At 46.2% G+C, this 26,099-nt stretch overlaps 1 protein-coding gene across 3 annotated transcripts in view; it reads right to left on the reverse strand.

Annotated features, from left to right (window-relative positions):
- SCTR (secretin receptor) overlaps positions 1-26,099 on the reverse strand; it is a 70,085-nt gene that overhangs the window by 33,664 nt on the left and 10,322 nt on the right. For all 3 annotated transcript variants that reach the window (XM_046018471.1, XM_046018470.1, XM_046018469.1), the window contains exons 2-3: positions 15,678-15,798; positions 480-587 (exon numbers count right to left, since the gene is read on the reverse strand). In XM_046018471.1, the coding sequence (XP_045874427.1) occupies positions 480-587; positions 15,678-15,798 (229 nt within the window). The remainder of the gene's footprint in view (positions 1-479; positions 588-15,677; positions 15,799-26,099) is intronic.

Genomic DNA, 26,099 nt, shown 5'->3' on the forward strand with positions numbered 1-26,099 from the left:
TTAAGAAAAACTGCAGTTTTTCTCAGGCAAGAGATCACCCGGGAGGCGAGGGGCTTTCAGAGAGGGCACAGTCTACCAGCTGGGCCTGGCAGAATGGACGCATAGAAAGGAAGTGTTCTGGAAAGCTAGGCTGTGCCACAGTGGCACCCAGACGTGGGGGCTGGAGCAAGGGGTCTGGTTGCTAAGGGGCAGAAACATAGAAGGAAGTAGGGGAGCCCAAATGGGGATGTGGGTTTGAGAGAAGCAAGCCCAGTCTCCTCTGTCACTTCCTAGCACATTGCCTCCTTGCCCCCTTCCTTGGGACCCTTTGAATCAAACCCACCCCACACCCCCAAGCCAGGCCTTCAGTCCTCAGGAAGGACCACCTCTCACCATTCCGTTCATCGCTTGTCCCCAGAGGTTCTTGGCCTCCAGGCCAAGGCCCCAGCCAGAGGGTCACCCAATGCCTCACAGCCAAGACCCCCGGGCTAAGCGGTTACCGTTTCTGCCGGTGACCATCTGGAGGAACTGGGGGCATCCCACTTCCACGATCTGTCCCAGTGCAGAGGACGGCCAGCAGCTCATGTTTTCCCACAGCCCCTTACAACCTGCCAAGAGGAGCAGCAGTGTTAGACGGGGGCTAGCATGGGCAAAGGGCCTCCCCCACCACCTGTCACCATCCCCAGCACTCTAGCCTGCTAGCCTTTCCCGTTAGGGACTGACTCTTTGAGATCAGTAACCAGTGGGGTCCAATGTGTCCTTTTATCTTTGGCATCTACACAGTAATTGCCCACGTTGAAGGCATGAAGGAAGGAGAGAACACATGTTATCTCGTATAAGCCTCACCACTCACCAGGGCAGCTCTGGATTTCTAAAGAGAAGACAGAACACCTCTTGGCCTCAGGTTGCATTAGACTCAACAGCAGGGCTCTGGCCTGGCCTCACAGGGTAACCATCTAGGGAGCTTTATTTTATTTTTTTTTAAGATTTATTTATTTCACACACACACACACACACACACACACACACACACACACACACACACACTACAAGCAGGGGGGAGCAGGGAGCAGCAGGGAGAGGGAGAAGCAGGCTCCCCCGCTGAGCAGACAGCCCTACCTGAAGCTTGATCCCAGACCCTGGGATCATGACCCAAGCTGAAGGCATTTGCTTAACCGACTGAGCTGCCACTCAGGCATCAGAATATATAGAACTGGGCCCTGCATTCAGGAATCCTGATTTAACTGGTGTTGGGAGGGACCTGGTCCGTTCCCCATACGCATTCCTTGGAAACAGGCTTTGGTCAGATCACTGACTTCTGGATTCCTTGTTGAGGTCCTGGTCTTCCAGTCCTCTGCCTGCCAGCTGGGGTTTGGTGCTAGTGGGAGTCCGTCAGCCTGTGCTCTCACACATGTAAGCTCATCTAACCCATCGCAATGCTCCACAGCACCTGGCCTTGTCCTTGTTTTATGGATGAAGTGGTAACACAGAGAAGAGAAGCGTTTCCTGGAGTCACACAGCAGGGAAATGCAGGGGCTGGAAAGTGGCTGTCCAGCTACCCTGCTCTGTGCCACCTCCCAGGCTTCAGCCACCTGCCCTATCTCTTAGGGGCACCAACCCCAGCTTCCAAGAGCCTTCCTCATGGAGCCAGGCTAGGGGAACTAGAGAGGAGCCAGGAGTTGGTGGGGGTCCAGGGAGGTGGGGTTGACCCAGGAGGGCAAGAGGGAGGATGCAGAGAGAGGGGCTGAAGGCAGGCTGGGGCTCTCCTCTTGCAGGGGGCCGGCCCCCAGAAGGATGGGGGGAGAGAGAGGAAGTGTGAGGTCAGGATGCAGGGCTCTGGAGGCAGGGCAGCCCCTGAGTGACAGACAGACTGTGGCCCCGGGGCTAGGTTACTGGTATGGAATGGGAGAGAGCTTGCACACAGAGGCAGGGCTTGGACGGGGCTCCCCCAGGACAGTGGAAGTATCTTGGGACTGAGGACCAGGGTCTGTGTCCCTTGAGGAACGTGGGAGATGAGCAGCCCCTAGGATGTCACTGCACCTTCACCCCGACTCTCACAGTGAGCCCTGAAAGAGGAGGAGCTGGACCTCTCTGTCTGAGCGCACCCCAGAGCACCCAGGCAGGGTTCTGCCACCATCCAGGCAACTGATCATCCACATTCCAGCCGCGGACGTTGCTCCCCAGACCTGAGCACGGGCTGCCGGAGCTTGCAGGGTCCCCTCAACTCTGGCCTCCCCGGATGCTCCTGGCACGGCAACACCAGCCTACTGTGACCCACTGTGTCTGTCTAGTTGACTTATTCTAGCCCCTGGAGCCTGGAGGATGAGGCTGTACTTGCTCCTTCTGCAGATTCAAGCTCATCAGAGCAGAAAGTAGAATGGTCACCGGGAGGCTGGGGCCGGGAGGTGGGGGTGCGGATGGGGAGATGTTGGCCAGAGGGTACGAAGTTGCAGTAAGGAAGGATGAATGAGCCTCAGATGTAATGCACGACATGATGAAAAGCAAAGTCAATTGATTTAAAGAGAAAACATTCACGCAGGCAGTACAGGTGGTGTGCTGGACTGGAGGGACCACGGCCAGGGCAGCCGGCTGGTACTGTGTGGTTCCTAGCTGCTTGCAGGGACCTGCTTTGCACTGTCTAGGGTGTGAGTTGGAGGGCCTCAGCTCCCACTTCCCACCAGGCTCCTGCTCTGAGTAGGGGGAAGTCCAGAACAGGCTGGGCAGGTATGGGAGGTGGGGAGGGTATCCTGGCACTAGCCCTTCTGGGGCTCCTCTGGGGGCTCAAAATTTGGGTTGCTGTGGGCTCCTGGTGGGTTTAGATCTCGAGCCCCAGGGCTCGCTGCGTGAATTGGGGGTGAGGAGGTGTCCAATGAGATAAGGGATGGAGGAGCTTTGTAAATGGGGCTCCTTTTCACTGAGCCAGTAGGGAGGGCTCACTGCCTCTGGAAAGGCAGGGCTGAAATGCCTACAGCTGAGCTGCTGTGTGGGCAAGCAGGGCTCAGAGCAGCGTGAGGGGCAGCTCTTCACTATCGCTGATGGACACTGGCTGGCTGGAGGGCGGGGATGGAAGGCCGGGGATGTTCTGAGTGGAGAGACAAGACAATGTTGGCCCACAAATGCCATCTGGGGGAGCAGGGGGTGCCTGCCAAGTGCCTGTAGCCACAGAGGACAGCACTGAAGCCTGAGTTGAAGCAGCGTCATGGTGGAGATAGAGTGAGTTTTGGACACAAATTTCCCTTGAGCTTGCCCCTTACCTCTAGGGGCCTCAGTGTCCTCATCTGTAAAACGGGCATTGTAACATCACCCAGGATTTTGGTGTGGATTAAATGATTTGGGTGTGCAGGAGAATATTTTCTGATCTATTAATCTCCATTTCCCCCCACCCCTTTTCTTTCCTTCCTCCTCAGCCTGTTGGCTCACATTCTCAGAAGTGGGCAGAAAAACTTAGAATCTTCCTGGCTTGGGTTTCCAAAGGCTGTGTTCCGGGGGGGGGGGGGTGAGTTGGTGGAGGGGGGTGGGGACAAGAATTCTGGTGTAAACAAAATGTTTGGGAGAAAACATAAAGGGAGCAAGACTTCCCTCAGACTGGGGAGATAAGGAGGGCATGCAATGAGCAGGACATACAAGGTTCCAGAAAGAGACATGAGTACCCTGCTGCCTGGCCAGCCCTGGACGGTGGGGTAACCCAGAGGAGAAATGGCTGTAGGGACTTGTCTGGACCTGCAGGACCATGGAAAACCTCACAGAGCCCACGCCTCCCAGAGGAGCACAGAAGTCTGTTGGCCACCGCCCTGTGGAGCCAAGCTCAAGAGCACTTGGGCTTCCCCAGATACGGCGGTGCCATGTGAATCTCTGATAGTCCAGCCAAGTTGTGGGGAAGATCCAGAAAATACCAAGGCTTAGGTTTTCCCCTGTCCTAGGAGAGTGGAGTCAGAATGAAAGGTCCCAAAAACGGAGAAAGTTGTTTTTGCTCACTGGAGTTGATGGACAAAGATTGGTCTCCTTTATATTTGTAAAGCCCCTGGCACTGGGCCAGGCCCCAAGCAAAGGCTCAGTGACCTCTGCTCCCTCTGTCCCATAGTCCTGCTGTCCTGCATCACTCCCTGTGCCATAGAGAGGTGGCCCCAGAGACAGGTCTGGCGATGGGGAGGGTGCTGGAATGCAGGTAAAGGTGATCCAAGAGGGCAGGACCGGGCCTGGGGCATCTCTCCATCCCCACCCAGCCCAGTGCCTGGCACACAGCCAGCCCTCTGCTAACTGCATGTCTGCCCTGTGTCCACCCAGAGGGGAGCATCTGTCCTGGATTTACTTATAAATTCGTTCAGATGACCTGACAATAACCTGGGACTATTCTCGATGCTATGTGCCAGGATGCGGTGCCATGGGGCCAGGACCAAGCCAGGCCCCCCAGGGCCCTGCTGGGGTGGGCAGGGGGTCCTCCATCCCTCCAAACTCCCTGCATACCCCCCGCTGCTCACTCTGCCGGCTAATGGAGCTCACCAGGGAACCCAAGTTCCCCCATGCCTTGCCCCTCTGGTCCTCCCCTAGCTTCTACTTCTGTGTTAACCCTCTTCTCCTACCTAGAGCTGCCATATCCATCTCCCAGGTGCCTCCTGCCCCCCGTCCCTGCTCACCGCCGTTCACTTGTCTCCTCCCTGAGACCCCTCAGTCGTTCAGGGACTCCTGCAGCTGCCTGTTCCCTGGCCTCATCCTGTCTCCCTTTGCCTTTCTCGGCTACCCCGGCCATCCAAGGGGCAACCTGATGAGGTTTTCTGGGCTTTGCTAATGAGCTGATCTACAGCATTAAGTCAAGAAAGGTCCTGCCCTCCTGGTGGTGGCTGGACCACACAAGGAAGTGGTCAGGACAGAATCAATGGGACTGAAGTCCCAGGTGGCAAAGACATTTCAAAGCCCAGCACAGGGAGGAAGAGCTGAATGGGGGAGGGGGGGTCTTTTTAAACCACGAAGCACAAGCCATTTCAGGGGATAAAATATGTTGGGAGTAGTGAGTTCCCCCCACTAAAAGTATGCAAGCAGAGAGAGGAACAGGATTAGCAGACTGGGAAATAAATACTTCAGATATTGCATGGAGGCTGCGGGAGATAAGAAGGACCCTTCCTTGAGGCGAGCTCTTGAGCACTATATGCTGAGCCCTTCCCCTCCCAGGCACCAGGCCACTGTACCCTGCCCCGTAGAATCCCCCCCATCCACCCAGATAACTCTTCTTCACCTGGCCTGAAGCTTTTCATTTCATGCCACCTCTTACATTAATTAAAGGTTAATTGACACTCGGATGCCTGGATGGCTCGGTTGTTCAAGCATCTGCCTTAGGCTCAGGTCGTGATCCCAGGGTCTTGGGATCAAGCCTCACATTGGGCTCCCTGCTTAGCAGGAAGCTTGCTTCTCCTTCTCCCCCTGCTTATGTTACGTCTCTCACTGTCAAATAGATAAATAAAATCTTTAAAAAAAAAAGATTAATTGACATCAACAATCTTCTTTTTTTCCTGATTTCTAATTCTTAAATCCCTTCTTGGGAGAATGAGAATATCAGTCACTCACAACTCGGTGTGAGTTGCAAACTACAAAATCCTTAGGATTTAGAGTCAAAAGATGGGGGCTGAGAATCCTGTTTCAGCTCTGGGAGATCCCAAGTCTCTTGGAGCCTCTATTTTCCTCATCTGTGAAATGGGTTTAATAAATAATGGTACTTACTAGACAAGTTGGAAACAAACAAACAAACAAAGCCTGAAAAGTTACACAAACCTAAGTTACTTGTTTCTGAAAAATGAGCCAAGATCCCTTGTGCCCAGGAAAGGAGCTGGGGGGTGGTGAGCTGTGGGCAAGTGGGCGTGTCAGGTGCTGGGGGTGGAGCCAGAGGGAATCCAGAAAAGGAGGAGCTGGGAATGTTTGCTAGAAAACTTTGCATAACAGGGAGCCTGAGGCAGGGTTCCATCCCAGGACTCTGTCCAATAAATAAAATCTTAAAAAAAAAAAATTAAAACAAATTTTAGAAATTTGTGTGAAAGTGTGAAAAGCCAGCATGTCTGAAATACTGATGCAGGCTATGATGTAAATGAACCTCGGAAACCTGCCCGGTGGAAGAGGGCAGATACAGGTCACCTACTGTAAGATTCTGCTTAGAAATCTAGGGTCAGTGCCTGGTATTGCAGTACTTCCAGGAACGGTGCACCCCCTCGGGGGTTAAAACATGCGGTTGCCAATGACAGAGTGTGCTCTTAGGTGCGGTGACCTGTAAGCTTTCTTTTTCACGTGGTTGTTAAGGCCTGTTATGACTTCTGATACTTCTACCTGATTTGGAACGCTGTAACCCGCATTTTTGGCACGTCGTGGGGGCGACATTCATTCTTCGTTTAGGAAAGGTGTTTTTTTTTTTTTTTTAAAAAAAAAAAAAAAAAAAAGAAATCTAGGGTCAGTGAACCCAGAGAGACAGAAAGCAGAATAGTGGTTGCCAGGGGCAGGAGAGGGGGCAAGGGGGAGTGATTACTTATTGGGTATGGGGTTTTCTTTTGGGGCGATGAAAATGTTTTGGAACTGGAGGGGTGCTGGCTGCACAGGGCTGTGAATGTCCGGAATGACACTGAATTGTTCTCTCTACAATGGTCAAGTTACTATGTGAATTTCATCTCATTCACCCCTTCCCCTTCTCCCCCGCAGCTCTCCTGCCAAAAAAATCAGGCTGTTCCCTGCTGCCCATGTTCTTCATGACTGGGCAACGAGCTAGCAGAGTCAAGAAGAGAAAGGGCATGGCATGCCCCCACTTGGAATGCAAGGATACTACAGCCCAGAGACGATTAGTGTCTTGCTCGAAGTCACACAGCCCCGAAGAGACAGAGGAATGCACATGTCTTTGCGACTGTGGAGCCCACACCTTTCCTGACACCGACTCTCTGGAATATTCTTCCCTACGGAGAGCCAAAGCCCTTCTATCAGGCAGCTCTGGGGGGAGGGGGGGTATCAGCTTCTGTAAACAGAGCAATAAATAGCCCGGTAGAACAGTCCACACAGCTATTAGGGTGACCCTGAAACGTTCCCACAAAATGCTGGGAAGGCCTTGGCCACCTAACCCGGAATAGCTGAAGAGTTAATTTTTTATTTGTGATAAGTGTGCTGGGCTCGGTGACAGCTCCGAGAGTGGCATTTCCTGTGACTCGTCTGGGGATCAAACATTAACCTCCTCCCCCGGGAGGACGAGACAGCTTAACCATTAACCCTGTGCCCCTAGCCAAGAGTCCCACTGGCCCCTCCCGCTTTAGGCGCCAGAATAGATCCTTGTTAGGGCCGGAGGTCCTGTGGGCCTGTAGGCCTGGGTGGTCCAGGGACCTGGGCAGTCTCGAGAGCAGGGCCCCAGGCCAGCCTGCAGGCGGCCTAACCCCAGCCCTCAGCCGGCCTGGTTCTGATGTGGACAACCGCTCCAACAGCTTGCCCCCTTTGCTGTTTCTATTCTCCCTCCATCTCGGAGGGAGTTGTCCCCCAACCTGGGCCACACATTCATTCCAAACTCTGGGATGGATGTTCTGCTCTGTGTTTTCAAGTGTTGGGCAGAACGCTCCTGAAGACTTTTCCAGCCGACTGGGTCCTCCGACATCTGCCTCTCAGGCTTTTAGATTAGGCTTTCAAAGCAACAGATGCCTTTTCCTAAATGAAAATTGTGGAAGGCCAACGTGCCAAACAGATCCAAGAGGCTGAACCCTGTGTGGTGGTGGGAGGAAGAGAAGTCAGGAGGGTGTGGGAGGAGCCTGGCCTCCTTCTCACTCACCTGCCCAGGCCTGCCAAACATTGTTAAATACTCCCAACCCAGCACAGCCCTCTTCCCATACTAACTCCGAAGCCCTCTCCAGAAGATGGGGTGGGCTCAGGGCCTTCCCCACGGCTTCCCATGGGGGTTAGAGGCAGAACCAGGGCAAGAGTCCCTCATGAGCTTTCTCAGACCTGGGTGCACAATCAGGACCACGTGGGAGCCTTAAGGAAAAAGGATGACCAGCCCCGGCTCCAGATCAGTCAGCCCAGAACCTGGGCCTGGGCACACTCATAACCACCCCAAGCCCTGCGAAGGGGAGGTTGGCATCCATAGGGTGCCTGGCTAGCAGTTCATAGATAGAGGAGTCTCCCGGGGCACGGCTGAGCATGCAGGCGGACAGAAGGGCCAAGCAGAGCCTACCTTTCCGTGGCAGAGGTCAGCTGCACCAGAGCTGTGGGCATTAATGAAATCATTCCTAGAAGAGCCTAAAAAGCAGAATGCTTGGCAGAGTGAGGAAGAGAGAATGGTGTTGTAGCAGAGGGATCAGCATGTGCAAAGGCCTGGAGGCACAGAGAAACTGACATCTTCAGGGAACTGTAAACAGTGTGGTTGAGCCACAGGGAAATGTTTGAGATAAAGGCATGGATGAGGGCCAAGCCAGGCGCTGGACTTCATCCTGGAACCACTGAAGAGCACGGGGACATTTCAAACATATCACATGCTCATTCTTCTAAAATAAGCATCCCTTACTTTTTAGTAAGAGTTGAAGTTTTCAGGGCTGAATGAAAGACCCATGGCCTGTCACTGGAATTTCAGGCATTCCTTGGGGGACATGCAGGCAGAGGCCAGCTGCCAGCTCTGCAGCACCACGGTCTGGCCTTGTGGGTACCTCTTTCTCTCGGGTTCCAGACACCATCTCTGGGGTAGCAGGAGGGCTCAGGGAAGCAGGAGGCTCGGACTCAATGGCGCCCCCCAGTGAGCACCGCAAGACCACAATCTGCCTTCCTAAGAGCAGCTTTAAAGCCAGCAGAGAGGTGCTCGCTTCGGCAGCACATATACTAAAGCCAGCAGAGAGGAAGGAAATGCTTGACTGTGGGAGAAGGTTATCTGGTCCCTGCCCCTAGTGCAACAGATCAGCGAATAAGTTAAAGCACGTTGCAATATCTGACTGTTTGTCCCCACTGCCCAGCACTCCCCGATTTTCCTCCTGCCTTTGGCTGCTCCTGACAATGTGTGCTGGGGACCTTGAGGCCGGCACCTGGCCACCTCTTCTCCCCTCTCACTCCCTCACTTTGTGTGACCTGGACCCCTCGTCACCTGTACAGAGGCGTTCCCCAGCCCTGAGCTCGCCTCTGAAGTCGCAGCTCTGCATGGCTAACATTCACCTCCTGATCTTTGTCTCTCCTCCCCCCAGAATGCCTGGCCTTCCTTGGCCCCATTTTCCTGATGCGCAGGTGGGACACTCAGTCATCCTGGACACGCCCCCTCGCACCTTGCTGCCAAGGCTGTTCATCATCACGTCTTGCCTGGGTTACCATCCAGACCTGTCTTTCATGTGTCCACTCCTCTCCACCTCCACTTACCTTCAGGAGCAGACCTTGATTGTATCTCCTTGGTCTTGATCTTTTCTGCACACTCCAACCTCATTTGCAAATTGTGAGCCCCTGAATCCCGTTATCTGAAGGCTTTCTCCAGCCGCTGGAGCCCACTTTCCCCCCAAGGACAGCAGGCTGGGAGGGCAGGGGAATCAATGCTCCCCACCCCCAGAAGCAGCCCAGGTTCTGACTGATGGGGAATTGGTGGGTAAATATCCCAGCTCCTCTGTCCCCCCCATCCCCCAGACGTCTGTCCTGAGCTGACTCCTAACTTGGCCCCACGGGACTACAAGCAATAATGCAGCCCATCTGCCCCAGTGTGAATGGCCAGCTAGCACCATTCGACAGGCTTCTAATCGCTTGCCCTGTTTGGAAGGCATTACACCCCTTCTTTATCCTGTTCTCCCCCGTCCCTCCGTATCCAGCAGGGTGGCAAACGCTGCCAACTTGAGCGCCTTGGGAAAAGATGGAAAACCGTCTTCACTTGAGCAGTGGTTACCAAGCATCTGTTAAAGTTCTAGCTGTCCTGAATGCAAAAATAGAGAACTAAATGAAAAGAATACCATTGCACATAGTGATAACGCCGTGTTTAGGGGCCTCCTTCCCTTCTCTGCCTCAGCTCCCCACAGTCCTCCACTGGTGGTTTCTGGGGTAGCTGCCAAATTAGCTGCTTGCATTTAAATCCTCCTCCCAAATTAAAAGTGTTGGAGAAAATAAATAAATAATAAATATAAATATTAATAAATAATAAAATAATAAATAAATAATAAAAAAATAAATAAATCCTCCTCCCAGTTCCTGCTTCCAAGAGCCCAGATAACCATTATCTATTGCCCGGAACGCTAGCTTTCTGGTGGGCGTCTCAGAATGTCCCTCCATCTTTCTCCAACCCACCTTCCAGACTTCCCAGTACATCTCACCCTTTCTTCTGGTAACTCTTCTTCCTGCCAGAAACAGGTACTCTTCCCTCCCGCCTGGAGGTACGGCAGCCTTTTTATGGCCATGAGGCAAACAGCACACACTAAGCAGGAAGACAGAAGGAATCTGGGATCTGGTGACACCCTGGAACTTTGCACCAGTTCCGAGTTTCTGTAACGTGCAAAAAAAAAAAAAAAAAAAAAAAACCCAACTCCTATTTGATGAAGCTAGCCTAGCAAGCTTCTGCTACATGTGGAAAAATACATCCCTTAGTGATTAGAGAGGAGTCTGTGGTCCTTTTTTCTCACCATTGTATCCTTTGTTCTCATCATTCCCACCTCATAACAGTAAGTGCTATATTTTGTGAACGAACGATTGTAATTTCACATCAACTTTATAAAAAACATTTGGAAATGGAGGCCCAGAGACATTAAGTAACTTGTTCAAGGTCACACAGTCTGTCTAATTTATTTACTTATTTTTATTTTATTTTGAGACAGAGAGCGAGCAGGGTGGAGGAGGGGAGGTGCAGAGGGAGAGGAAGAGAGAATGTTAAATAGATCCTCTGCTGAGCATGGAGCCCCTACATAGCTCAATGAGAGACTTGATCTCACAGCCCTGAGATCATGACCTGAGCCAAAATCAAGAGTCAGATGCTTAAGTGATTGAGTCACCCAGGCACCCCCAGTCTGCCTGGGCCCCTCTCCTCCTCTCCACTCCTCTTCCTCTTTCTTTTTAAACATTGAGGTAAAATTTGCATAACAGAGATGCAGGCTGCCTTCCCTTTTAGCTCACAGCACTTTCCACAGTCATTGCCACCAGTAGTCAGGTGTGGGAAAGGCAGAGAGAGGAGAAGGAGGCTGAGGCGGAGGACGTGAGAGGAGGGGAAAAGTATTGTGTAGCAGGCAGAGCTGCTGGGGCACAGCCTAGTTCTAGAGAGTGTCTGTGTCACCTGGTGCTGGACAGGAGAAGGAGTCCCCGACCCGGCCATGAGGCACCGTGAGAAGCTGGATGACCAGGATGCCTGGGTGGCTCAGTTGTTGAGCCTCTGCCTTCAGCTCAGGTCGTGATGCCAGGATCCTGTGATCAAGTCCCACTCTGCTCAGCAGGAAGCCTGCTTCTCCCTCTCCCACTCCCCCTGCTTGTGTTCCCTATCCCAAATAAATGAAGAAAAATCTTAAAAAAAAAAAAAAAGGAAAGGAAACTGGATAACCAACAGATCAAGAATTTCAACAACAAAGGCCATGACGTGGAGGGAAGACTTTTGCAAAAAGGTATGTATGGCCTGAACCCTAGTAAACTGCATAAACTAGATGAAATTGGTAAGTTCCTATAAACACACAACCTACTAAGGCAAGCAGAAACGGCTAGAAAATCTGAGCAGACCTCTAGCCAGTAAAGAGATTGAATCAGTAATAAAAAATTTCCATTTCCCAACAAAGAAAAGTCCAGATGGCTTTGCTGATGAATTCTGCCAAACATTTAGAGAAGAATGAACACCAATCCTCCTCAAACACTTCCAAAAAGGAGAAAAAAGGGAACAACTTCAAAATCATTCCAGGAGGCTCTCATTATCTTGTTACCAAAGTTAGACAAAGACATGATAAGAAAACTACAGACCAATATTCCTGATGAACAATAATGCAAAAATCTTAAACAAAATACCAGGAAATTGGAATTGAACAGCATAATCCATTAAAAGGACTATACACTATGACCGAATGAAATCCATTCCTGCAAGGCAAGGATGGCTCAACATATGAAAATCAGTCAGTGTAATATACGACATTCAGGAACAGAGAACAAAAACCATATGATCATTTCAATTGACATAGAAAAGCATGTGACAAGGTTCAGTACATTTCATGATAAAAACACCAAACAAACTAGGAATAGAAGGAAACTACCTCAACATAATAAAAGCCATATGTGAAAAGCCCACAGTGAATATTACACTCTTCGGTGAAAGACCGAAAGCTTTTCATATAAGATGAAGAACAAAGCAAGGATGGCTGCTATTACCATGTGTGTACAGAGAAGTCCTGGAAGTCCTAGTGATAGCAATTAGACAAAAAAAGGAAATAAAAGGCATCCAAATCGGAAAGGAAGATGTAAAATGATTTCTGTTCACAGACAACATACTCTTATATGTAGAAAATCCTAAATACTCAAAAAAAAAAACCAAAAACCTGTTGAGCTAATAAATGGTCTCAGCAAAGTTGCAGGATAGATACAAAGTCAACACACAAAAATTAGTTGTATTCTTATACACTAATGAGGAACAACCTGAAAAGGAAATTAAGAAATGAATCAAGGAGTGCCTGGGTAGCTTGGTGGTTGGGCATCTGCCTTCGGCTCGGGTCATGATCTTGGGGTTCTGGTATCAAGCCCCATGTCTGGCTCTCTGCTCAACAGGGAGCCTGCTTCTCCCTCTCCCTCTACCACTCCCCCTGCTTGTGTGCTCCCTCTTGCTCTCCAATAAATAAATTAAATTTTAAAAAAAGAAAAGAGAAATGAATCAATTTACAATAGCATAGGAAAACAAAACACTCAGGCATAGACCCAACCAATGAAGTTAAAGACTTGCATGCTAAAAATGAAAAAATGTTGCTAAAAGAAATTAAAGACACAAATAAAAGGAAAGACGTATTGTGTTCATGGATCAGATGACTTAATATTGTTAAGATGTTGATACCATGCAAAGCAACCTATAGATTCAATGCAACCCTTATCAAAATCCCAACAGCATTATTTGCAGAAATGGAAAAATCCTTCCTAAAATTCATATGGAATCTCAAGAAACCTGGAAATAGCCAAGTCAATCTTGAAAGAACAAAGTAGGATGTCTCATGCTTTCTGATTTCAAACTTACTACAAAACTACAGTAACCAAAACAGTGTGGCGCTGGCAGAAAGGCATATAGACCAATGGAATAGAATAGAGAACTCAGAAATAAACCCTCATATAGATGGTTAAATGATTTTTGACAACAGTGTCAAAATCATTCAATGGAAAAAAGGTTTTCAATCTGTGGTATTGAAAAAACTGGATATCCACATATGAAGGAATGAAGATGGACACCATAATCAAAAAGGAACTCAAAATGGACCAAGGACCTAAATGTAAGAGCTAAAATTATAAAAATCTTAGAATAAAACATATGGGAAGAGCTTTGTGAGATTCAATTTAGCAATGATTTATTGGATATGACATCAAAAGCACAGAAAGCAAAAGTAAAAAATAGATGAATTGCACTTTATCAAACTCAAAAACTTCTGTTCATCAAAGGAAACAATTAACAGAATGAAAAGGCAACCCATATAAGAGGAGAGATTATTTACAAATCATAGAGGTAAAAAGGGGGTAAGACCCAGAATATACAAAGAACTCCTAAATTCAACAGCAAAAATCCCAAACAACCCTATTTTTAAATGGGCAAAAGACTTCAATAGACATTTCTCCAAAGAAGACATACAAATGACTGACAAGTACATGAAAAGATGCTCAATGTCACTCATTATCAGTGAAATGCGATCAAAACCACAATGAGTGGTTTAGATCATTTGGATGGCTATTATAAAAAACAAACAAACAATAAAATAGCAACTGTTGGTGAAGATGTGTCGAAATTGGAACTCATGTGCACTGCTGGTGAGAATGTGAAATAGGAAAATCACTATGGAAAAAAACAGTATGCCAGACCCTGAAAAAATTAAAAATTAAGAATAGAATTACCATATAATCTTGCAACTGCCCAGGGTTTGGGGAGAGAGAGGGATGAATAGGCAGCACACAGAGGATTTCTAGGGCACAGAAACTACTCTGTCCAATACTATAATGGTGGACACACGTCATTATACATTTGTCAAAACCCACAGACTGCATACCAAAAGCGAATCCTAATGTAAACCATGACTTTGGGTGGCAATGTTGATCAATGTAGGTTCATCAATTATAACAAATGTATCACTCTATTAGAGGATGTTCATGGGGGAAGTCGTGTTTGGGTAGGGAGGAGAGAGTATATGGGAACTCTACACTTTCTGCTCCATTTTGCAGCAGATTGTTCTAAAAAATAAAGTCTATTTAAAAATTCAAATAACATACAATTAGCCATTATCCATTCTAAAGTGTACGATTCAGTGGAATTTGGTACAGAGTATAATGCAACCATCACCTCTATCTGGATCTAAGATATTTTCACCACACCAAAAGGGAACAGCTAAGAATTACTCCCCATTCCCTCTCCCCTTGCCCCCTGGGGGCTACCCATCTAATTTCTGTCTGTATGGATTTGCCTGTTCAGGACATCTCATATAAATGGAATCATACCATTCATGGCCTTTTGTAACTAGCTTTCATCACTTAACATGTTTTCAAGATTCATCCATGTTGTAGCATGTATCAGTACTTCATTTATTTTTAAGACTGAGTAATGTTCCATTGTGTGTATAGACTACATTTCCTTACCCATTCATCAGCTGATGGACACTGATGGACAGCTGATGGGTTGTTTCTGCCTCTTGGCTATTGAGACTAGTGGCACTGTGAATACGTGTGTACAAGTCTTTGTTTGAATACCTGAATAGATTCTTTTCTTAATGCTACATGCCTCCTTATCCTTAGATGGGGGGAAGTTAAAAAGCAGCATAGAAATAAAATTAACATTTAAATATCAAATTAATGTTATTTTTAAATGATTAATAATAATGTTTAAATGAATAATATATAAGAATTAAACAGTACTTAACAGACTTTATCATTTCATCATTATAATCCCAAAGTACATATTATCACTCCATTATGTGGATCAAGAACCCGAGTCTCAGGGGTGCCGGGGTGGCTCAGTGGGTTAAAGCCTCTGCCTTCTGCTCAGGTCATGATCCCAGGGTCCTGGGATGGAGTCCCGCATCGGGCTCTCTGCTCAGTGGGGAGCCTGCTTCCCCCTCTCTCTCTGCCTGCCTCTCTGCCTACTTGTGATCTCTCTCTCTGTCAAATAAATAAACAAAATCTTAAAAAAAAAAAGAACCCGAGTCTCAGCAGGTTAAATAACTTGTCCATGGTTACACAGCCAGTGAGTGGAAGCCAACATTGGACCCCAGGTTTTTCTGACCCCTCGCTGACTCTGTGACTACCTCACTCATCAAACTGGCAGAGGAGGCGAGAGGAATGGATAAGAGGTACACTGCCTTAAAAACACAGACTATATCCACAAGCCCTGAGGAACAGTGAGTGGTGATGATCTGGCTTTTTGGGTATGTATCAACTGATCATTGGGATCATTCCAGGCCCTCTCCAACCCCTTAGGTGATTATCTGAATGAATACGGCTAGTCTAGCTCCCTCCATCCCCAACCAGCCCAGTCTCCCTTACCCTAGTGGGATTAGTGGGACTAGTCCAAGCATGGACTAATGTGGGTCACATACCTGGAGCTGGCTGCTCTGTGCCCAGGTCTCCTGGATTCTCTTCAGAGAGTTCCTGTAGGCACTGGTCCTGTTCCTCTTGCAGCATCTGCATCACATCACACAATCCAGGGAAGGCACCCACCTGCAAGTCCAAAACCTAGATTGCTCATCACGGCCCCTAACTACTATGTACCACAAAAAGACTTTCTGTGTACGAGAATGGGGCCAAACAGTGGAGACTCAAAATGAGGAAAGCAAAATCCATGCCAGGAAGGAGCTCCTCACAGCGAGGTGGAGGCAGCCACTCCTGGAAGAGAATTCAGACCAGAGCTGGGACAGCCAGGACACTCGAACACAGTGTAGCTTGTCCACTGTAAAACTTGCTCTTAGGTTTCCCAAGAGTCCTGAGCCCAGTGAGTTACTTGCTTTCTGGGCACCTTACCATTTTTAGTCTGTAGGACTTCATTTGTTCCAACAGTGTTTATTTCTCAGGTTTGGCAAGTTTGGTTTTGGTTTGAAGGTCTTTGAAAGCTATGCTTGACTATCTCCCAGTTCCCTAGAAGAGCGTCTATGGCCACCCCAGGCAAACAGCGATGGACAGAGGAGTCGGACAGGAAGGGTTAGCACACAGTCCTGGCTTCCTAGCTCTTCCTAGAGTAGATTTCCAGAGCATGGCTCGCTTCTTTTATTCATGCCTGACACTTGATAAATATGTGAGTGATTGGGTAAATGAATGAATGAAAAAAACAACAACTGAAAAGATCAATGAATTAGACTTCTACTTTACTTTCTACAGAGTATGGAATTTTAATATTAGAATCTTTTCACATGCATTATTACCTTATTTAATCCTTAAAATAACTCTGTAAAGAGACCCAGGAAAGGCAACTGAAACCCATTGTGGTTAGGGCATGTGACCAAAGGCCGACACCTAGGGTTCCTGATTTCGGAGAGCAGCCTTCCGAGAGGTCAAGGGCCAGCTTCTATATGCTCCTGTTGACCTTGCACCAATGCTTTGCAGATGGAAATGTCAACATAATGGAGCAGGGAAAGAAGTCCCTGCGGACAAGGCCATGCTCCAAAATGGTGCAAATCAACAAAAGATCTGGCCAGAGAAGGACAGCTAAGGTAGCACTGTCTTCCAATGATTCCAAAGACAAACATAAATTATCTGACTATCTCTTATTTTGGGTCTTCCACACTCTTCACTAGTGCAGTCAGAAAGTATCCATCTGCAGGGTGCCTGGGTGGCTCAGTAGGTTAAGCATCTAACTTTTTATTTTTGGCTCAGTTCATGATCTCAGGGTCATGAGATGGAGCCCTGTGTCAGAATCCATGCTGAGCTTGGAATCTGCATGAGATTCTCACCCCCTCTGCCCTACCCCCTACCCCCTCTTGGCACTCTCTCAAGAAAAAAAAAAAGTATCTATCAGCTGTCAGCAAATGCAAATGCTCTTCTCCATATACTCCCTGATACCAAGCAACTGGGTCTGTGATGCCCATGAAATACACACACCACATCCCCTGGCCCAGAGCCTGTGATCATCTGCAATAAAGCTACCACAGGAACACTTGTGCCCACTCAACATTAAAATCATACTGTGCTCATTCCTTCCCCAGTCATCTCCCCTACATTTCCATCTCACACCTGACAACATAGCAAATGACTTCATCACATTGCTTTGATGACTCTTATATTTATACTCTTACATTGAAACAAGTGGCTTCCCTAAGAAAACAATCATTGTTAGGAGAACCAGCAGGCAGCCCCATATACTCGTGCTCTTGTCCCCTTGTGGGGCTCTGCCCACTTCTTGCTGAAGCACATCACCACCAGCAGCCTCTGGCTTTTCGGCAGAGGCAATAAAAGAGTTTCAGTGGAAAAATCCACCTACAGGTTGGCAGGCTGCCTTTAGTTCACCAAGGATCTCAAGTAGGCATACATTCTGTTCAGTGCCACTTTGAAACTAACATTACCCTTAAAAATATGAGTGACTTCTGGAGGTCGTGTGAGCAGGTAGAATCTTTTAAATGTCATCATATATTAAGTGTCACAAAAATGTTCATACCCTTTGGCCAACTGACTTTACTTCTAGGAATCCATCCCTTATGGGAAAAGCTTTATATAGAAGGATTCTCTTGCAGCTTTACATTTAGTAGAAACAAAGAGATAAACTTCAGCTTTCAGGAAGATGTAGTACATGTACCTTTTCCCTATTACTCCCATTAAGTACAACAAAAAATCCTGGACATCATATACAAAACAAGCACAAAAAGATTCTGGAAGGTGGAAAGAAGGCAAAGTGGCTAAAGACCTCCTGACTCAAGGAAGTGGTGAGTTCTCTGAAGTTTCTTTTCTCTTTGTATATCCCATTACTAAAACTGAATAAGTTAGCAATAAGAAAATGCAGCCAGAGGCAGACAAAAAAACAAAAACAAAAACAAAAAACAGTAAAAGCCTGCTTTCTCAGGCCAAGGACCAGGAAAGACGGAAGGCAGCAAGACAGAAAACATATAGACAACAACTTCCCTACAACAGCCAAACACCACAGAAAAAACTGTGGTCAGCTGGGGAGCCAGGACTTCTGCCTTCCCTGGGCTGTGACATCGGTGCCCAACCTCCCTGCCAAGGTGGTGGCAGAGATGGCCAAGTAGGGAACTGAAAATTCATCTCTGCTGTGTGCTAACAAAGGTTCCCCCAGCCCATGATGTTAGTAGAGACTGAACTTCCACCCTAATCCAGAAGTAATAAGGTGCACCTTCATCTCCCCAGTGGGGTGCTGTCTCAGGTGCTGAATGACAAGAATGGTCAACCCAGACTCTTATAATCAGTGAAAGATATCTTCAGAAATGAAAGGGAAATCGAGACATTCCTTTTTTTTTTATTTAAAAGATTTTATTTGTTGGACAGAGATAAACATAGCAAGAGAGGGAACAAAAGCAGGAGGAGTGGGAGAGGGAGAAGCAGGCAGCCGGATGCAGGGCTCAATCCCAGGACTCCGAGATCATGACCTGAGCAGAAGCAGCCGCTTAAGGACTGAGCCTCCCAGGTGTCCCAAATCAAGACATTCTTAAAGGATAAGAAAAACTAAAAGAATTCATTGCAGCACCCTACCCTAAAAGAATGGCTAAAAGAAGTTTCTCTAAACACAGAGGGGGGCCTAGTGGGCACTCACGATTTTCACCGCCACCAGTGGTGATGAGACCCCATCCACTGCTGTGTTATAAGATCATGTGGGGAGCTAATACTCCCACCCTTCACTCAGCAGTAAGGGAAGATCCTCTCTTCCTTGCTAGTGTTCAGAAAGGCAGAGTGGTGAAGCTGGAAGTCTACTTACACCTGGCAGAAGTGGGGCAGCACCCACCCCCTTCCCCCATCGGGAAAAGCCAACTAAAACAGGTTTAAATAAGGTACAATCTAACAGCAATACAAAACGTCCTGCTTTCATTCAAAGATCACTCATCATATTAAGAACCAGGAAAATGTCAGGGGAGCCTGGGTGGCTCCGTGGGTTAAAGCCTCTGCCTTCAGCTCAGGTCATGATCCCAGGGTCCTGGGATCGAACCCCGCATCGGATTCTCTGCTCAGCAGGGAGTCTGCTTCCTCCTCTCTCTCTCTCTCTGCCTGCCTCTCTCCCTACTTGTGATCTCTGTCTGTCAAATAAATTTAAAAAAAAAAAAGAACCAGGAAAATGTCAATCTGAATGAAAAGAGGTGATCCACTGATGCCAACACTGAAGTGACGGGGATCTGAAACAATTTGACAAAGACTGTAAAGCAGCCATCATAAAAATGCTTCAGTGAGCCATTAGAAGTATACTTGAAACAAATGTAGAGATATAAACCTCAGCCAAAGAGAAAGTCTCAGCAAAGAAGTTATCATAGAAGAAGATATCAAAAAATAAAATGTAAACATTACAACTGAAAAAGACAATAACTGAGGTAAAAAGCTCAGTGGAAGGGCTCAGCAGAATGGTGGTGGCATGTGGGGACATACAGAGGAAAGAGTCACTGAGCTAGAAGACAGGACAGTACAAATTTCTCAATCTGAACAACACAGAGAATAAACCAAAAATAAAAATGAACAAACTTCAAGGCACCTGGCTGGCTCAGTCGGCAGAGCATATGACTTTTGATCTTAGGGTTGTGAGTTCAAGCCCCATGTTGGAGCTTCAGTAAAAAGTAAAATAAAAAGAATTGAATAATCCAGAAAGAAAGAGAGAGAGAAAGAAAGAACAGACTTTCAGGGTTATCCAGGATAGCAGAAGCACAATCCCATAAAAGGAAAAATGAATAAACTGGACTTCATTAAAAATTAAAAACACTTCTGCTTCATGAAAAACCATATTAAGAGGATGAAAGGACAAGTTACAGACTGGGAGAAAATATTTGCAGTCACATATTCAAGAAAGGACAGGTATCTAGAATTTATAAAAACTTTCAAACTCAACAGTAAACAAACAAAATCTAGTTAGAACATAGGTAAAAGACATGAAGAGACATTTCACAGACAACATACAAATGATAAATAAGCACATGAAATGGTTTTCAAAATTATTAGCTACTAAGTGAATGCAAGTTGAAACCACACTGTGTTATCACTATACGTCTATCATAATAGCTAAAATTTAAAAAATAGTAAGAACAGATGTTGGTGAGGTTGTAGAGAAATTAGATCATGCATACATTGCTGATGGGAATGTAAAATGATATAGCCACTCTGGAAAACAGGTTGGCAGTATTTTTATAAAAGCTAGATGTGCAACCTTTATATGACCCAGCCATTGCACTCCTAGGCCTTTATCCCAGGGAAATGAAAACTTATATTCATGCAAAAATCTGTACATGAATATTTATTTACAGCAGCTTTATTCATAACAGCCCCAGACTGAAACAATCCAGATGTCTTCCAGTGGTGAATAATTGAACAAATGATGGTGAAACCATAGTATGAAACTCCACTCAGCAATAAAAAGGAACAAACTACTGATACATGGGCCAACCTAGGTGAATCTCCAAGGAAGTACGCTGAATGAAAAAAGCCAATCCTGCGACACCTGGGTGGCTCAGTGGGTTGGGCCTCTTACTTCAACTCAGGTCATGGTCTTGGGGTCCTGGGATGGAACCCTGCATCAAGCTCTCTGCTCAGCAGGGAGCCTGCTTCTCCCTCTCTCTCTCTCTGCCTACCTCTCTGCCTACTTGTGATCTCTGTCAGATAAATAAATAAAATCTTTAAAAAAAAGGAAAAAAAAAAACCAATCCCAAAAGGTTACATACCATACTGTATGATTCTGTCTATGTAACTCTTGAAATGACAAAGTTATGTAAACAGCAGATTAGCAGTTATCAAAATTAAGAAATGGGTAGGAGTGGGAGGGAAGTGGCTGTGACTGTAACAGGGCACTGTGAAAGATCCCTGGGGTCATAGAAATGTTCTGTACCTTGACTGTATCAGTGTCAGTGTTGGGGTTGTAATACCGTACTACCTGTAGTTTCGTAAGATTTTATCACTGGGAGAAATTGACAAAAGGCTACGGAGGGGGGAGTCTTTCTTATTATTTCTTATGGTCTATGAGTATCTCAAAATTAAAAGTATAAATCTTGAAAAGAGACAATTTAAACACTCAACTAACATTCAACATGATATATAATACTATAATCTTTTTTTAAAAAGATTTTATTTATTTGGGAAAGAGAGAGAGAGTGAGCAGGAGAGAAAGAAAGAGCACAAGCCAGGGAGAGAGGCAGAGGGAGACGCAGACTCCCCACTGAGCAGAGAGCCCAATGCAGGGCTCAATCCCAGGACCTTGACATCATGACTTGAGCGGAAGGCAGACACTTAGCCAACTGAGCCACTCAGGCATCCCTATAATACTATAATCTTGAAATTACATTCAGTGTGATCATTTCAGCCATGATAATTCAGAAGACTATTCAGCAGTATAGACTACTGATGTTGACACCAAGATATTAAACGAGAAGAGTGTGACACAAAGTTGTATACATAGTATGATTGTAAGGATGTACAATGTACCATATTTTCAGAGGAAACCTAGAAGAGAATCCATGAAAGTACTATGAAAATTACAGGAAATTTTAAAAACAATATGTAAATATAGAGGAAGGTAGACACATGATTCCATGTCTCCATTCCCATTCCTACCTCCAACTATAACCTCTCTGGCAGAGACTGCTCTTTGTCTCCTTAATAATTATTCTTCCCTTCCTCCACTGCAATCAGAATTTAAGTGGGCACATGGTTGCCCATCTGGAGACTAGAGTTCCCAATTCCTCTGCAACTAATGCGTGCCCACGTGACTAGGTTCTAGCAATGAATTAGAGCAAAAGACACGTGTGCAAATACTATCTTATGCCCTTAAAAGGAAAGGAACACGCTTCCCTCTTTTCATGTGTGGATATGGTGATGAGCCATATTCAATCACGGGGAGGAGGGCAACACTTCAGGCTTGACTCCTCTGCCAGATTCAGAGGACAAAATCCATCCTGGACTGCACTGGTGAACTTCCACATGCCACAGCATCATTTTGGTATTAATACAGACAACATAATTCATAACGGACTTTGGAGGTTTACTGCCAAGGACAAGGAAAGAGGCATTATCCTAATTAGAATCATTGATCTCAATTCGCTATGGGAGTTTATACGTATGACCTCATGGTGGATGGAGTATACTTCCTCACGTGGGCTTGGCCATGTGACTGGCCACTGGGATGCTAGGTAGATGTGATATGAAGAGAAGCTTGAAATATGTTTGCACAGATATGCTAGCTCTCTTGCCTTTCTGCCACCTGAGGGTATCCTGCTGGCCTTGGAAGAATGAATAATACACATGTAGCAGACTTGAACCTAACCCTGGGGGCTGGAGCCAAGCCAGCTGGATCAATCAAACCTTAGCTCCCTTGCAAACAAAGAGGGAAATAAACACCTATTGCTGTATACTACTGAGATGTTTGTGATTGTTACACAGCATAGCTGACTGACACAGGGTAGGAAAGAGATTCTAGGGCAGCATTTAGGGAGTGAAGTTCCCCCCTAAGAAGTGGCGATTTGCACTGTGGGATTCAAGAAAGAGTCACTCCTGCAGAGAGGACTCTTGAAAAAATGGAGGAAGGTTAGAAATGAGAGGACACCTGCGCTGCGAATATCTCTCCAAGAAAATTTCAGCTTCCTTGGTCGTTTTCCCCTTGGACTACAGAAAAAATAATAATCAGAGGACAGTTAAACTTTTTCTTCTTACCCTACATTTCCTTTTTTTAAATCGTAGTAGAATATACATAACATAAAATTTAGTGCTTTAGGGGTGCCTGGGTGGCTCAGTGGGTTAAGCCTCTGTGTTTGGCTCAGGTCATGGTCCCAGGGTCCTGGGATCGAGCCCCACATCGGGCTCTCTGCTCAGCAGAGAGCCTGTTTCCCCTCTCTCTCTGCCTGCCTCTCTGCCTACTTGTAATCTCTGTCTCTCAAATAAATAAAAAATATTTTTAAAAAAATTTAGTGCTTATACATTATATGTTTATTAAAAAAAAAAGAAAGAAAGGATGAATACCCAACTTTTGTAGCAACATGGACGGGACTGGAAGAGATTATGCTGAGTGAAATAAGTCAAGCAGAGAGAGTCAAGTATAATATGGTTTCACTTATTTGTGGAGCATAACAAATGACATGGAGGACATTGGGAGATGGAGAGGAGAAGGAAGTTGAGGGAAATTGGAAGGGGAGGCAAACCATAAGAGACTATGGACTCTGGAAAACAACCTGAGGGTTTTGAAGGGGCAGGGGTGGGAGGTTGGGGGAACCAGGTGGTGGGTAATAGGGAGGGCACGTATTACATGGAGCACTGGGTGTTGTGCAAAAACAATGAATACTGTTACGCTGAAAAAAAATTAATTAATTAATTAAATATTAAAAAAAAATTCACAGAACTGTGTGCCAAAAGGAAAAAGTCAGTTTTCCTGTATGTTAATTTAAAAAATAAAAGACTTTTTTGGGGTGACTCTAAAAAAAAAATTAGTGCTTTAGCTGCGTTTAAGTGTACAGTTCAGTGGCATTAAATATATTGACAGCATTGTGCAACCATCATCACTATTTCCCGAACTTTTTCAACATCACACCAGGAGCTCTGTACCCATTAAGCAATAACTACCCATTTCCCTCCTTCCATGATGACCTCTGTTCTACTTTCTGGCTCTACGAATTTGCTTATTGAAGGTATTTCATGTAAGTGGAATCATGGTATATGTTCCATGTCTGGTTAACTTCCCTTACAGTGTTTTCAAGATTCATCCATGTTGTAACATCTATCAGAATAGCATTCCTTGGGGCGCCTGGGTGGCTTGGTGGGTTAAGCCTCTGCCTTCAGCTCAGGTCATGATCTCAGAGTCCTGGGATTGAGCTCCGCATCGAGCTCTCTGCTCAGCAGGGAGCCTGCTTCCCCCTCTCTCTCTCTGCCTACCTCTCTGCCTACTTGTGATCTCTCTCTGTCAAATAAATAAAATCTTAAAAAAAAAAAAAGAATAGCATTCCTTTGTCAGGCTGAATAATATTCCATTGGGTGTATACACCATGTCTTGTGGTGTATACACACATTCCTCTGCTGATGGACACTCGCTTCTTTTCCACCTCTTGGCTATTGTAAATAATGCCGCCATGAACATGGGTGTGCAAATATCTGAGTCCCTGCTTTCGATTCTTGTGGGTGGATAACCAGAGACAGAGCTGCTGGATCACATGGTAATTCTATGTTTACTTTTTAAGGAACCACCAAAGGGTTTTCCACAACAGCTGCACCATTGTACATTCCCACTAGCAATCACAGGGGTTCCGTTTTCTCCACATCCTCATCAACCCTTGTTATTTTTTTGTTTTACTTCATATTTTTTTAAAAGACTTTATTTATTTATTTATTTATTTATTTATTTATTTAATGAGAGAGAGGAGGAGCAGAAGGACAGGAAGAGGGAAGGGAAAGAATCTGAAGCTGACTCCATGCTGATTGCAGAGCCCAACATGGAGCTCGGTCACATGACCTTGAGATCATGACCTGAACTGAAATCAAGAGTCAGAGGTTTAACCAGCCCCGCCACCCAGGGACCCCTGTTTTACTTCATATGTTTTTAAAGTAGGTTCTACACTCAATGTGGGGCTCGAACTCAGGACCCTGAAATCAAGAGTCACACGTCCTACCGACTGAGCCAAACAGGAGCCCCTATTCTTGTATTTTGTTTTAGTAACAGCCATCCTGGTGGGTGTGAAGTGACTCATTCCACATTTCTTTTACCCCGATCCTTTCATTAAAATGTAATAAACCAAAATAATTCTGTGTTGTAGTGGCATGCCAGCAGCAGCATTCTGCTGAAAGGACTGAGCCCATGGCTCCAGATGGTGAACTACAGTTAAGAAAAGGGGCCCTCGGGGAACGCCTGGGTGGCTCAGTCTGTTAAGCGGCTGCCTTCGGCTCCAATCATGATCCCAGGATCCTGTGATCGAGTCCTGCATCGGGCTCCTTGCTCAGCAGGAAGCCTGCTTGTCTCTCTGCCTTTGCCTGCCACTCTGCCTGCTTGTGCTCTCTCTCTTTCTGATAAATAAACAAATAAAATCTTTTAAAAAGAAAAAAAGAAGAGAAAAGGGGCCCTTGGGGTGGCTGGGAGGACTGTGTTCAATGGAGCAACCACCCGGTAGAGGCACTGGAGGGAGAATAAATGGAAAACAAGCCCCCTTATGATCTAAATTACCTAGAAAAGGGAAGGAGAAGCTGCATGTGTATTTATATGTTATTTCTATATGATTATTAAACATAATTTTACTTAAAACTCACAGGAGAGGGGCACCTGGGTGGCTTAGTCATTTAACTGTCCAACTCTTGGTTTTGGCTCAGGTCATGATCTCAGGGTCCTGAGATGGAGCCCAGAGCTGGGCTCCGAGCTCTTCACGGAGTCTGCTTGGCATTCTCTCTCCCTCTTTCTCCGCCCTTCCCCTCCGTGGTCTCGCTGTCCCTTTCTAAAATAAACAAAATTTACAAATAAATAGATAGATAAATAAATAAATAGAATTCAGGGAGAAACAAATGAAGATGAAAGAACTACTAACATTGTCCTCAAAACAAGAGCTACTAGTCCTCAAAAGATACCTTTAAACATTAAAAAGTTCAGATTTGTGTATATGTGTTTTTCTATCTTTTGCTTGTACTAGAGCCAAGGAGTTTGTCATGAAAAATAGCAGTTTCCTTCCCTAACCTTTACCTACTTTCCAGAGGCAACCATTTTCAACTCTTTTTAGCGGTTCATTTGGGTTTTATCTCCATATTGTTTTTAAGATTTTCTTAAAGTAATCTCTGCACCCAACGTGGGGCTCAAACTCATGACCCCAAGATCAAGAGTCACATGTTTCTCTGACTGAGCCAGCCAGGCACCCTCCTATTTTAAAATT

Source organism: Meles meles, chromosome 9 (genome assembly GCF_922984935.1).
Source record: "Meles meles chromosome 9, mMelMel3.1 paternal haplotype, whole genome shotgun sequence".
NCBI classification, from domain to species: domain Eukaryota; kingdom Metazoa; phylum Chordata; class Mammalia; order Carnivora; family Mustelidae; genus Meles; species Meles meles.